Source organism: Diabrotica virgifera, chromosome 3, assembly GCF_917563875.1.
Source record: "Diabrotica virgifera virgifera chromosome 3, PGI_DIABVI_V3a".
In the NCBI taxonomy this organism is placed as follows: domain Eukaryota; kingdom Metazoa; phylum Arthropoda; class Insecta; order Coleoptera; family Chrysomelidae; genus Diabrotica; species Diabrotica virgifera.
Window position 1 is genome coordinate 196,496,636 of NC_065445.1, and position 15,800 is coordinate 196,512,435.

A 15,800-nucleotide genomic window follows, 5' to 3' on the forward strand; every position below is an offset into this window, starting at 1 on the left:
TAATACTGGTTCATCCAAAGAAAGATTTTCTTAGGATGCATATAGTGATTAAAATTTAGAAATAGAGATCTTAGAATCATCCGAGGAATCATAACCAAGGTATTTTTGTTTAGACAAATAAAATATTATTTAATTAGTTAAAATAAGCTACTTAAGTACTTTTTTTTATTGTTGAAACCCTTTGCTTCGTGGTAATGTTAATAAATTTGAAGAATTTGTTACTTATTAAAGTACTCCTAATATTTTACTCATTCTTTATCAAATGCAATTGAAAACTATGAAAATAAAATTTTACAATTTGATTCTTCACTTTAATTGAATATACTTATCACAATTGATTTTAAATCTACCTGTTCCGTCCGCCACTGGTAGAAACGGTTTGCATGTCTGCGTGAAATGCTACGCATTCCCCCAAACTTACGTTTGTTGCACTCTACCGCATGCAGGGCTATGCCACCCTACCCGATGCAGTTCGACGCGAAGCAAAAAATCCAAGTATTCAGATTTTCGTCGAGTTGCATCGGGTTGGGTTGGGCCCCATCGCGTCAGTGCAATGTGAACACTAGGCTTGCACGTTTATTACGTTAACTGTGTTTAGATACCCAGCTATCAATTTGATAATGGAATCTGTTTTGATTGACCAAGTGAGGCAGCATCCCTGTTTGTACGACATCCAAAGTAAATATTATAGGGACCAAACAATGAGGCAAGAAGCTTGGGAGAAAATAGCCACGCAAATCAGTGGTGTCATGGTGTGGGAACGCGTGGGAACGCCGTTCCCGCACTGGTTGAGAAAAGAAAAAAAATAATAGAGAATTTAGGTTTTGTAAACAAAAATTAGCAGCGCGTTTCGGCACTGCGTTCCCACACTGCTAATTTTGCCATGACACCACTGACGCAAATGAATTCAACAAGTAGGTACAAAAATTAGTCAAATAAGATATTATTGATGTTTACTTATAGACTTAAGCTAAAAGAAAACGTCCGTATGAACACTGTGCCGTCACTTTTTAATGGCACATGCTTTGACAGCGGCACATCAAATTTTTCACTTATGGACGGGATAAATAAACTAAATAAACACTCCGTCACTAAATTCAATTTTTTTATTATTTTTTTTTTTCAAAAACTTTATTTTTCGTTTTTATTATTTTAAGGAAGGATGCAATTAATTTTAAAATTTCAAAAAATTCACGCGCATAGTTGAGGCATTTACAAAACATGTCTATTTTTTATACATGGTGATTCATTAAGAATGTCCAATCTATGAGTTGTAGATTCTAGACCTTAAATTATTAAGATTTAACCCAAATCACTTAAATAAAATATACCTCGTCACTGAGTTACAGGGTGTTTTATTTAAAAATTTAATAACCATTTTTACCCCTACTTTAAAACTATTTGACTATCCTTTTCATACTTTGCAGAAAGTGTAGTTACAGTACACCCTACTAAATTATAATAAACAAACATTTCTGGCTACTGCCAGTGGCGTACGACAGGGGACAGTGAATAGTTTACCCTTCCCAAATTCTACGTCATTGGCGGAATTGTTATTTTAGCACAATATTTCTATTCTCCAATACTTTCTACGTAAATAATATACTCTTTATTTGTAGCGATAAAGTCATTCGTTTTCGAGAAATTTGAAGTTGAAAATGCAACGGTACAGCTATTTTGATTGATGTATTGTGCCCTTTCATTTTTAACTTCAGATATCTCGAACACTAATGATTTTATCGATAAGAATGAAGAGTATAATATTTGCATAGAAAGTATTGGAGAATTGAAAAATTGCACTAAAATAGTAATTCCGCCAGTGGGTTGAATGTGGGAAGGGCCAACCATTCACTTTCTCCTATCGTACGGCTCTGGTAGAAGCCATAAATCTTTATTTAACATATTTTAGTATGGTGTATAGTACCTGCACTTTCTGTCAAGTATGATAAGGCTATGTCAAATACTTTTAAATTACTGGATACAAATTATTAATATTTATGTAATAGGGATGTTTGATTTAGGAATTTAAAAATTATTTGTATTCAGTACTTTAAAAGCATTTGAAATATCACTTATCATATTTGCCAAAAAGTGTAGATACTGCACACCCAAACTCTACTCCTCTGACGGAATTGCTATTTTAGCATAATTTTTCGATTCTCCAATACTTTCTATGTAAATAACATACTCTTTATTCGTAACAATAAAATCATTAGTTTTCGAGATATTTGAAGTTAAAAATGACAGAGCGCAATACATTAATCAAAAGAGCTGTGCTGTTTCATTTTCAACTTCAAATATCTCGAAAACTAATGACTTTATCGTTACAAATAAAGAGTACATTATTTACCTAGAAAGTATTGTAGAATCGAAATATTGTGCTAAAATAGCAATTCCTCCAGTGGCATAGAATTTGGGAAGGATAAACCATTCACTGTCAGCAAGTCCAACTTTTTTATTTTGTGTATTTTATCAAACACTATATTTCTAATTTTTTCAGATTTTTCCGTAAGTTTCGCCACCTTCAAAAATCCGAAAAACTGTTTTTGGTGGGTTTTCGGGGATTTTCCCTATTTTAAAGACTTCAAAATATATTAACTCAATATTTTTTAATATAGGGTGTATACAAATTCACATAACTGATTCCTTTTAGAACATTTAAAAATGGGAGAAACACGTTCAATCCCCCCCCCCAAAAAAACCCTAAAAACAGTTTTTTTATGTTTTAACTTGGCGAACGTTACGTAACATCTGAAAAAAATACAAATATAGTGTTTGATAAAATACATAAAATAAAAAAAATAGACATGCAGCTATCTCCAAAAAAAAGTTATAAGATTTTTCCCAAAAAAAACAAAATTTTTTTGATGTTACGTATATTTAATCTACGGGTATATAAAAAATGAACTTGTTTTGTAAAAGCCTCAACTATGCGTGTAAAATTTTTGAAATTATATAATTGATTGCATTCCTCAAAAAAATAAAAATGTAAAATAAAGATTTTGTTGCTGGAGGAAGGCGGAAGCGGCTGGTGAGTTAAAATTAGACTGAGTCTTATTTTCTTATCAGATTCTTCTTTTTCTTGTAGTGCCTATCCGTTTCGGATGTTGGCGATCATCATGACAATCTGTACTTTGCACACTGCTGCTCTAAAAAAACTTTTGGTTGTTGTGTTGAACCATGTGCGTAGATTCTTCAGCCAGGAAATCCTTCGCCTTCCTGGTCCTCGTTTTCCCTCCACTTTTCCTTGCAAGATTAGTTGCAGTTGCAGTCCATATCTTTCGCTGTTTCTCATAATGTGACCGAGGTATTCGATTTCGGCTGCTTTTATTGTGGCTCTTTTTCTTTTTAAATTCTCAGCAAAACACCCTCATTAGTAACGTGGTCGGTATAAGATGCCTTCAGGATTCGACGATAAAGCCTCAATTTTCTTGCAGGTGGCGCCTGTGAGAGTCCATGACTCAACTCCGTACAACAGTATAGGAAAGACATAACATCTCAGTAATGTGACTTTTATGGGCATTTATTTATATTTATCTATCTTATCAGATAGAACTTAAAACTAAAATGAATTCTGGGAGTGAGGGAGGGTAGGTACCTTTTATTTCTTATCCCGTCCACAAGTGGAAAGTTTGATGTGCCACTGTCGACGCATGTGCCACTATAAAGTGACGACACAGTGTTCATACGTTTTCTTTTAGGTTCTACTGTTTAAGTTATAGACTGTTATCGTTCCTAAAATGATGAGCAAATTTCACCTATACCGGTATATCAGGCTCTACCTCCATCAAGTAACGCAAAAATACTCTCCATCTAGCGCTTAAGATACCAAAAGCACAGAATAGGAAACAATTGTTTAGAAGTTTCCTTTGTAATTATAAAAATTCGATCCATTGTTAATGGGACATCGAATACTTATATGTTTGCCATTGAAGGCCCCTAAACAGTTGGAAAAATTCCATTTATTTTTAAAGCCTCCCGTCACCTTCCAAGTTTTTTCCGTAGCAGGTTGCATTACAATCGGACCTAAAATTTCTCTTATGGAATTACATACTTGCTGGATAATACCCCGTACTGTACTAAATCCTATATTGTAGGTAAATCCCAACCAAACAATGAAACGAATTATAATTGAGAATAAGCCACAATTTAACTTGAAAAATAATTTTATTGACGTTCCGACTTCCATTTTGGAGGTCATTACCGAAATACAAAATATTAACAAATTAAACAAATTTTGTCGCTTAATAAAAAAACTTCTTCTAATAATTTAATTTAATCTGACTCATTCATATCGGCAATTCAGACATATAATATACATTTTAAAATTGAAGAATTTAAAATAATATTGCCAATATTTATGAGTTCCTGGGACGAATTTACTGAAAGATGAAATAATTCATTCGATTACATGAAATCAACATTAAATTAAGAATATCCGTTACAAAAATCATAGCACGTGACTTGTTTTTAAAAAGACAACCACATGCAATGGTGACAGTAAAATTCTGGTGTTAGTGATTCCATAGTAAATCACGAGGAAAAACCAGGAAAAAAACTTATGATACTATCCCGACATGGTAAGCCTTACTTTCAGTTTACTCTCAAAACTAACACCAAATTCTGATTTTGCATGTATGTTATTTTAAATTATAAATAATATTAATACTACATAGATATATAAATAATACTAAAATATAAATTATGTACTATCCTCAATATGTTAATGATGTACTAGTCGTGGTATTTTCTTTCTATTGACTTCCTTTTTTAATATGGGTAACCACATACTACTGCATTCTACCGAGGAAATTGCGACACAGTTGGTTTCATTTTGCATAATTAGAGCCGCTTCTTTGATTTTTCTCTTTTTACTATCTGTTTCTTTCAGAACTAAACTTGAATATTTCCACTGGACTCTCTATGTTCATTTTCCCATGCGTATTGACACATTTTTGAGATCTATCGTATTATCTCTTTTTAATATAATACTGATTTTCACTTATTCTAACGTTTAATGGTCTTGATGTTTCACTTAAATAAAATTGTTTGCATTCGCAAGCCATTTTATAAATAAAATTATTTGTTCTTTCTTGTTCATTGTTGTTGTTTTGAATGTTGTTGAAATGTTGAATTTATTTCCTATTGTTTTAAGTTTCTGGGATAGTCCATTTATATATGGTATTGAGACTTTCCTCATATTATTTCTTGTGAATGTTCTAGGATCCCGTTCTAAGTTGTTCTAAGTACAACGGTATTCTATAATAGGAAAATATCAATACCACATGTACATGGACTATCCGGAAAACTTACAACAATAGGAAATAAATTCAACATTTCTACAACATTCAAAACAACAAACACATTGAGATCTACTTTATCTAAAATTAAACCTAACAATGAACAAGAAAGAACAAAGAATTGTATTTATATAATATTACCTTGTGAATGCGAACAAGTTTTAGGTGACACATCAAGACCATTAAACGTTAGAATAAGTGAACATCAGTATTATACTAAAAATAGAGAATGTGATAGATTTTAATTATGTCAACACGCATGGAACAAGGAACATAGAGTTCAGTCATGTCGAAAGTGGAAAGAGTCAAGTATAGCCCTGAAAAAAACAGATAGTAAAAAGAGATAAATCAAAGAAGCGCCTCTAAATTAAATCAATTATGTCACAAATTCTTGGTAGAATGCAATGGGATGTGGTTACCCATATTAAAAGAGAAAGTCAATAGAAAGAAAATACCACTATTAGTAAGTCAATAACATACGGAGGATAGTACATAATTTATAGTTAATTTTATTTATATATCTATGTATTATTAATATTATTTGCAATTTAAAATAACATACAATAAAAGCAGAATTTGGTGTTAGTCTTGAGAATAAACTGAGTGTAAGACCAAATACTTACCAAGTCGGGATAGTATATTGAGGTTTTTTTCTGGTTCATCGTAATTTACTATGGAATAATTAACACGAGAATTTTACTGTCACCATTGCATATGGTTGTCTTTTTAAGGGAAAATCACATGCTATGACTTTTTTTCGGATATTCAAGTTAAAGTTGATTTCATGTAATCTAATGAACTATCTTTCAATAAAGTCGTCCCAGTAACTCAATTCATAAATATTGGCAATATCATTTTAAAGTCTTCTACTTTAAAATGTATAATATATTTCCGAATGGCCGATATGAATGAGTCAAATTAAATTAAATTATAAGAAGAATTTTTTTACTAAGCAACAAAATTTGTTTAATTTAGTAATATTTTATATTTAGAGAACGACGTCCAAAGTGGAAGTCGAGACGTCAATAAAATCATTTTTCAAGTTAAATTGTGGCTTAATTCCCAAATAGAATAGTAGGTAGTTACATAAATGCCACAAAGAAATAGCTTCAGAACAATAATGTAAATACAATATTGTTGTTAATACATATTTTTGTTACAGCGGAAGCGATCAAGGTTATGTGGACAAAATTAAGAAACGCGTTTATTGCAGCAAAAAAACGAAGAAAGACAAAAAGCGGCCAAGCAGCAAAAAAATTTGCACCATGGAAATTTGAGAAAGAAATGTCTTTTTTGATACCGTCTTTGGAAATGAGGGAAACTTGCAGCAATTTAGAAACAAGAACCAATGATGAAAATATACTAGTAGAACCAGATTTTGAAGAGCATTCAACAGAGTTATTAGACGACAATGAAGAATTAACTGAGAGAGAAAAGGACGAACAGATATCACCTTGTTACAGTCCAGCTACAAGTCTAAAATGTCAGAACCCTGCCCATGAAATGGTTCAAATCATGAAGAAAAATGCAGAAAACTATATGAAACGATATGACAATGACGTAAACAATTTGGATGAGGTTGATATGTTCTATTTAAGTATGGCAAAAACAGTTAAGAAGCTTCCTCCGTTAGAACAAGCCAAAATACGTATGACCCTTTGCCAACTTGTATCGGAGGCAGAAATTCGAACAATAGCTGGAAACGTTGAATAATACACAAGCACTTCTTCATTAGGTCCTGTATCCTCTTTTGTATCCTCTCCTTCCACTTCTTCCTTTCTCTTTTGTATCCCCTCCTTTCATTTCTTGATTAGGTTATGTATCCTCTTTTGTATCCCGTCTTTCCATAAGTCCCATGTCTGATCCTGGCCAAGGTACCGCGATGTCAACATCTGCTACACAACCTTCATCTTTGCCATCAACGTCCAACTGTTTGTCATACACAACGATGTAAAAATGCCATACCATTGGTCATACACTAATCAATATAAAGGTGCCCACTCGCTAAGAAGGAAGCGCGAAGATTTAAATGTGCATGATACGGGGTATAAATACAGTTAATCATACCGTTAAAAGTGTGTGTGGTGGTGAAAAATGTGGAATGCGCAACCCAGCCTCTCGAACTCAGGATCGTCTTGATTTTTAGCGGGTGCAATTATCATCGCACAGGGAAGAACGAGTATATGGGCAATAAGTCTCTGCATGTCTCATTTCCAATCAGTGGTGTACGATGGATGTTTCATATTATTGAGCATTTTATTAGAAAACAAACAGTGTATTAAGAACCATGAGTGATATAATGACCATGTCGAGAGATTTTATTACTGAATTCCCAGACCTTTACAGAAGTGACCGCTGTTTATGGCAAATTAAAAATAAAGCATACAAACACACGCCACTGCCATTAATAAAAGATCTTTTTTGGCGCCATGTTCACTTTAACCCTACTTCTGAACTAAAAGCAAAGGTATTGATGTATGTCGATCTGAACAGTACGGGCTTACTGCAAACATGCAGAGACTTAATTGCGCATTCTTCCTTCTTAGTGAGTGGGCACCTTCAAGAATTTATAATTTTTGTAAAGACTGACATGTTTTGTACACACTTATGATAACTGAGTGACAGAGAAAAGAAAAGTACTTTTGAAGTGTGTAAAATATAATTCCTACCCGAGTGCTTTCAGATTATAAAGTCATTTTCAGAGCTATACTACAATAAAATACCTCTTATGAATAATGAATCTTAGAATTCTCTAAGTTTTTTTTAGGTTATTCACAAACTTTGTGAATTCTAAGATTAATAGGGAACTTGACAATTTTTTTTATTTCTTTATTATATTTGTCTACATATATAAACAACACATACCAAATATCAACCCTCAAATCGCAATATTTAATTTACAATGAACATTTAAAGTTGTGATCGCCAGCTATCCAACACGAAAAGCGCAGCACGCTATGTGACGTCACGCTGCTCGTTCCAGGATAAGAGAACAAAGAACTGGCAACACTGGAAGATTGTTTGTATTTAAAATTGACAGTTCGTTGATTTAAAAACATTGAGTTTGGAAGGTTAGATTTTATATAGTATATTAGAATAATGGAAGTAACAATCTGCATGAAAGCAACACAAACACAATATTACAAATATTGTATATTTTCCATGTGTTCCAATACCACTTATAAAATGCCCTGAATACTATTTATTCGTGTAACTCAAGATCAAAAACGTCGTTTAAAATGGTTAAAGGCATGCAAAAGAAATGAGAAAGATATTTCACATAAGACATGTGAAGATCATTTTAATGTGAGTATAAAAATCAGACTCTATTTTCATCTACATATTAGTTCAATAAGTATAGTCGGTTCGCTAAACTGGCTCGTGATTTTAGTAAGTAATTTTGCCAATTTGGTAAAATTTGCAAAAAAAAAATAATTACAAAGTGGTTAATAATTACTAAATAGTTAGAAAATTTGTCAATTTTGGCAAAATTGGCCAAAAACAAAAAAAAAAAATACCGACTAAAATCACTAGCCAGTTGTGTCTGAGTTCAGCGAACCGACTATACTTATTTTATGTTCACTTCTTTGCTACACAATGCAATAATAATATAATGAATGCAATTATATAATACCTAATATTATAACATATTTATATTAATGCAATATACAATATAATAGGTATTTACCATAGTATTACAAAGAACCTTATGTTTTTAATACTAATTCTTTTTAATTCTTTACGATTTTATGATTCCTTATGATTTTATCACATAATGTACCGTTGCAGCGTTGCAATACTTATCGCTTTCGCCCGTTTATAGAGACGACCAACAAACTGTCTGACGTCACAACCGATTCCTCCCGTTGAAAGATTAATTTAAATTCTACAGTTTTTAATTGCTTATATTTATTTCATAATAATAAAATATGAGTTTTTTTGTAAACTGTGGTTCTTTTAACAGCATTAAATAACATTCATCAGTAATATTTCTAGAATATAATTTTTATGCAAGTTTCCTATTATTCATTAGATATCTTTTATTGTAGCATAACTCTGAAGATGGCTTTATAAGCCGAAAGCACTCAGCAAGGATTTAAATTTTACAAAATTTAAAAGTACTTTACTTTTCCCTGTCACTCAGTCGAATTTGTGATTTATCTAATATGTATACTGGAATAAATTAAACAACACTCTGAGTGAAACAGTACTTTTATTTGCTTATCTTAAAAACGCTGGACGGAAGGACTGCCCGAGAACTTTATCGTACCAATATATTATCGTTATCGTACTAGATAATGGCATTCTATAAAAAATAACAAAATTGCTCATTATTTTGATATTTTAGAGACTAATTATACTAGATAATATTTTATGATTCTACATATCATTAAATCCTGCAACTTTTATAAAAATATTTTTGTAAAATTTTCAATAGATTTTGAGAAAATGTTCGATGCCATATTTCGGGGAACACCCTATATATTATTGCATAAATCAATAGAATATCAGTCATACTTTCATTTCAAGTTAGTTAATTTTTTCTGAGAAATTAATAGTTTACATAATTTTTGCATTTCATTCTATTTCTATGGGCTGCTATGATCGGGCTTATACAGGGAGGTTCAAAATTATGGAATAAATTCATTTTTTCGAGAATTTGCCACTTTGGAGAAAAATTTCGAGACGGGTCTATTTTTATTTTAAATTATAATTTTTTTACATATATGCCATAATAGTGACGTCGTCCATTTGGGCGTGATGACGTAATCGATGATTTTTTAAAATGGAAACAGGGGTTGTATGGTAGCTCATTTGAAAGGCTATTTAATTCTCTATTCAGTAACATAAGGATTAAGGTCATTGTTTATACAGGGTGGCCAAAAAATTATTTTTTAAATAAATTAATTGACGCAAAAAGAAAAGTGTATGTAATTTATGTAACTCAAAATACATTTTACTACTGTCAGAAAATAGACAAAAATGTTTATTGCATAAATAAACATTGCTTTTCGCTTAAATTAAATGTTTAAACTACCAAGAGACAGCTGGGTGGCTGTTTGACATTTAATTCAAGCGAAAAGCAATGTTTATTTCTGACAGCAATAAAATGTATTTTGAGTTAAATAAATTACGTGCATTCTTCTTTTTGTGTCAATTAATTTAATTCAAACAATTTTTTGGCCACCCTGTAAAAATAAAGATGTTAATGTTTATATTAATGAATAGAGAATTGAATAACCTTTGAAATGAGCCAGCACACGACCCCTATTATCATTTAAGAAAATTATCGATTGCGTCATTACCCTCAAATGGATGACGTCGCTATTATGAAACAAATGTCAAAAAATGATAATTTAAAAATATAAATCTACCTGTCTGGGAATTTTTCTCCAAAGTGATCTAGTCTCGAAAAAATAAATTTATTCCATAATTTTTAACCACTCTATTTGTGTGACAGACGACACACGAAATTATAGCAAAATTCTATTTACTGTAACTTTTCGAGTTTTTAAGTTATAGCAACGAGTTTTATGTCATTGGAAAGGTGATTTTATATTCTTTCAAAATATGTAAAAATATACAAGGCATGTATAAAAAATTTAGATTTTTTTTCCATTTCCGGTTAAACTGGAAGCCATGTTTTGGGTAAAATTTAATGTGATAATAGATAATAAAGTACCATAATAAAATATGTCTGCCAAATTTCAAATTTTAGTTTCTACTACAAAGGAATGTACGGGCACTCGAATATTTCCTTATAAAAAATTTATAACTTTCCTATGGGGAGTTAAAAAATCTGACTAATGTCATTTAATTAAACGGTATAATAGGGCATCTAAAATACATCAAAAAATAAACAAATTCCTTGAAGCCATTTTTGAGAAAATCTAGTTCAAAGTTTTGTCAAATTTTGGCGCCTTAAATATAGGCATATAACTTTTTCTAACAAACTATAGTATTCTTTATATCGCCCCATCTTTAGACTATAATATAACGACCTTTTCAAATTAAATTTATCGTAAATAGATTTTTAGATAGGTAAGGAAATGTGCCGCCTGGGAGGTCGGCCCTATTGGCCGTCATTTTAAATTTGGAAATGTCAAATTACGTTATTTTCATTTTTCCTAACTATGCATCAAGTTTCATTCGTTTAAGTCAAAATTTGCAAAAATGGACCATAAATAACCCCCCTACTCTGAGAGATTTATTTTAAAAACTTAGGTTCTCGACGTCAACATTAAGAAAACTGAAGCCATGTGTATTGGAGGAACAAAGCAGTCCATTACATTAGACGATGGGGTAGAAATTAAACACTGCGATGAATAAAAGTACTTGGGCATGAAGATAACTCAAGATGTAACACTCGATGCTGCTATAAAAGACAGAAACATACAGGGTAGAAAAGCCATATCCATGATGAACGGCATTCTGTGGGACCACTCAATATCTAAAGCGCACAAACAGCTCATATACAATAGCACACTTAAAAGTATAATCACATATGGCAGTGAAGTTTGGCCACTGAAACAAAGAACCGAGAAAATGTTACTAGTAACAGAAATGGACTTCTGTCACACATATAATTGATGACATAAAAACAAAACAACTAGTATGGTACGGCCATGTACAGAGAATGCCAGATGAGAGGATCCCTAAGCAGATTATGGCATGGATACCACAAGGGAGAAGCAAAAGAGGAAGGCCTAGAAGAAGCTGAAGGGAGGGAATTAAAAAAGAACTAGAGGAAAGAGAAATCCCTCCAGGTCTATGGTTAAACAGAGAAGAATGGCGGTTAGGAGTCGGAAGGCGTCGGAGAACGCTGTAAACCGATAGTAGTAGTAGTAGTAGTAGTTTCTCGACAAAATTCTTTTAAACTTACTCATACCGAATTTTATTAAAATTGGCCCAGTATCTAATTTTTGCTGGGCGATAGCGATATACGTACATAAGTACATACTTTCGACTTTTATTTTTTTGCTTTTTAAACTCAGGGAGACTGAAAACTTTGAGAAAAAGTGAAATCTGAATTTTTCTTGCACGGTCGTATAACTTTATCTATTATACTAATTATGTAGTACGATCAAGTAACCAATCGCATCAGGTTGCATTGCGTCGCGTTGCATGGCGCCAGACAAATATTTTTCTGCCTGCTTAGTTGAAGAAGGCCATACACAGCGGTTCGTGTCGGAAAGAGTGAATGTTTCTCAGAATGATGTGTCACTGTTATGGAATACGTTTCTGAAGACAATGAGCAACAGAATAGATATATCAGAATCTCCATTCGTAGAAATTCTTCTATGTCTGTACCAGCCCTCCAAAGAGACTTCAGGTATGGTACACGAGTCAGAATATCGTTGACTACAATGAGAATAAGAATTTTAGAGTCAGTTTTTAGGAGTTTTCAACCAATAAGAGTTCCTCTGCTACAGCCTAAACATGTTTTGCACCACCACCAGTGGTCTCGCGGACGCATAGAGCTCCTTCAACAATTTTAAAATTTTGTAATTTTTTCAGACGAAACCAGAATATGTTTAAATAGTGATAGCCGGCGAATTAGTATTTGTCGAGAGCCAACAAGAGCTACACAGTACACAACTAGCACATGCCCGTCCGCATTTAAACATTCCGTAGGTATATTATGTATTTGGCACCTAGGACTTTTCTATTGGATCTTTGGTGCGTTATTTAGTGCAAAATTCATATGCTTTGTATTCATTTAGCCATTTATTCATGTCTTCTTCATTTCTAATGTCGACTCTGTATTTATTTACATTGATTACAATGTATTTATAACTTTTTGGCAAATCCATTATGTAAATAAACAATATTTTATAGAATAAATAAGAGCGCCTACCTTTGGATCGAAAGGTCCGAATGGTCATGAGTTCGAATCTCACCAGGGTTAGAAATTTTTCGTTTATTATAAATTAATAAATGAAAATAGTTTCTGTCCTTGTGGGATCAGTACTCACCGGAGGGACCGCAGACGTTCGGATACAATTAGCATCTCTTTGCAAAGAGAATGAAGTCGACTTTGCAAAGTAACAAGACACTTACTCAACACACACACTACACATGACACTAGGCACCTAACTGCAAAAATTCACCGTACCTACCATGCCAATGGCCATTAGTTGTTGAGGTATTAGCTAAATAAAAAAAATAATAATATTTAAAATACAACCGCAAACATAATAACCAAGTTAACGTATTTTCGTCTGGTAGCACACAGCCTAAACTTCAACAGAAGTGAATAGCTGAAACAGACTTAAACATACTAAACAACACGTGTAAGTCAATAAAAATTCTGCGAAAGCGAAACCTTAGTCAAATAAAGCACTAAGTGAATTTCGCACCAAATAACATTGTATATAGGTAATAATTGTTTTATTTTTCTATAATAATACATTAACAAAATATTTTAAAATCAGTCTTCTTTAACTGACTTTAATAAAAAGTCGTCTTTTTTAGTCTACGAATATTTAACATTCCGCATATGAATTTCGCACCAAATAACATTCCAAATACTATAATTATTGTTTTATTTTTATTTAATAATACATTAACAAGTATTTTAATCAATCTCCTTTTAACTGACTCTAATAAAAAATTGTCTTTTCCGGTCTACGAATATTTAACATTCCGTATATGAATTTCGCACCGAATAACATTCCGTATACGTGTTTGGCACTTCGCCGCCTATCGGTTGAAATATGGCCGCGTGCTGCAATGAACCAATAGAAAAAACCTAGGTGCCAAATACATATACGGAATGTTTAGATGCTGCCCGTCCCATACTTCCTTTTGCTGGTCGCAGTGTTATGTGTTGGGCAGATATTATGGCAGGTGAACGTAGGGAATTGTTGGTTCTTGACGGGACTCTAACAAGACAAGACAAAGGTACATCACACGAATTTTAGAAACGCATGTGAGATTATGACGAGGAGCTGTGGCTGGAAATTTTGTATTTATGGATGGTAACCCCCGCCCATATATGACTCAACCGGTTAATGACTATCTTGAGACATAAGGTATTCACCGTTTGGAGTGGCCTGCGATGTTCTTCATACATAATCCCCATTGAACATACCTAGGATGTGTTTTACAGAGCTGCTCATTGCCCGCAGGAATCCTCCTAGACCCATTATGAACTTACAATTGCATGTAGAAAATAATAGGAGAACCTGCCACCGGAAATGATTGAACGACTTATAAGCAGTATTAAGGCTCGAATACAGGCTTACATCGATGTCCGTGGTAAGAATACAAAATAAAATACGTTTACTTTTCGATTAGATACACGCGACTAAAGTAATGGCTCAAAGCGGCAACATTACTTATTAGAATGAGTTGCAATCCACAGTAGAATCGACGAATGACTGAATTAATCGGCGAGACTCAGCTGTGGGAAGGGGTGCAGCAGTGTTGCCATGCCATGTATTGGGTGTACTCCTATATCTAATTTAAAAGTAAACAGTCCATATTAAAATTGTTTAATACATTTTAATTAGAAATAAAGTTTTTAGTTTTTAATTTTGTATTTTTTAAATACAGTATTTTTTAAAACAAAAAATATCGGTCAACATTATGACGTTGTTTTTGTAAATGATGTATAGCAGTAGTTTCTGAAAATAGTTAATAATGGCGAAAATGTTGGGTTTCTATACGCTGTATTATAGTCGGTGTATGAGAGAGAAAGTATTCGAAATAATGAAATAACAAATAATATAACATTTAAAAATGAAGTAAAAGACAGACGTACTCTCAATCATTTAATGATTTCTTCTTCTTCTTACTCTCTTTCTTGGCTTGCGTACTTGTGCATCTGCCAGTACATTTGATTATATTGCAGCTCGTCTTTCTCTAAGCAATGCTGCAACACTGAAATGAAAGCCTAAAAATGTTGCCTTGATTTACCAAGTAACCAGGGGAATATTGGGGGGACGTAAGTGCGGGTCGAAGTATTTTAAATTCATAAATTTATTTTGTTAATATTTAAATGAATAATCACTGCCTCTAGTTGTTCATGAGTAAGATGTTGCAATATATTTTGAACATTGGAATTCTTTGGTACTCCTAATTTTGTAAGTTCGGTTCTCAGATTAAACTGCTTGGATACTCTTATTGGACACTGTAGAAGAATATGGTCTAGATCCTCAATTTTTCCGCATTCACTGATTTAATTCATTTATACTCTGGGCTAATTAGCAAAATACAAGGAAATGTTATTTACCAGCAATTTTATTGCTGGAATCGAATCTTACTATTGTATGTATTAATAATATAGTTATGCAAAGTCCGCAGATAGTGTGCTACTTTTTTATAAACAAAATGGCGCCCGAAAATCGTGTTTTTTTCAATTTTTGCTCTATAACTCCAAAGATTTTAACTTTACACCAAAAACACTCAAATAAAAATTCACCGCAATTAAATTCTGCATAGAAACGTGTTTTTTTCGATTTACTTCGACGAAAACTTTCCCCGGAAAAAGCGGGT

The 15,800-nt window shown here is 32.6% G+C and overlaps 1 protein-coding gene across 1 annotated transcript; it reads left to right on the top strand.

Moving 5' to 3' along the window:
- The first annotated feature begins 620 nt into the window (after positions 1-620).
- Positions 621-9,474, top strand: LOC126882671 (uncharacterized). Its single transcript, XM_050647646.1, has 2 exons — positions 621-678; positions 6,463-9,474. Exons 1-2 carry the CDS (start codon positions 621-623, stop codon positions 7,011-7,013), a joined length of 609 nt encoding a protein of 202 aa, XP_050503603.1. The 3' UTR covers positions 7,014-9,474.
- The last annotated feature ends 6,326 nt before the right edge of the window (positions 9,475-15,800 follow it).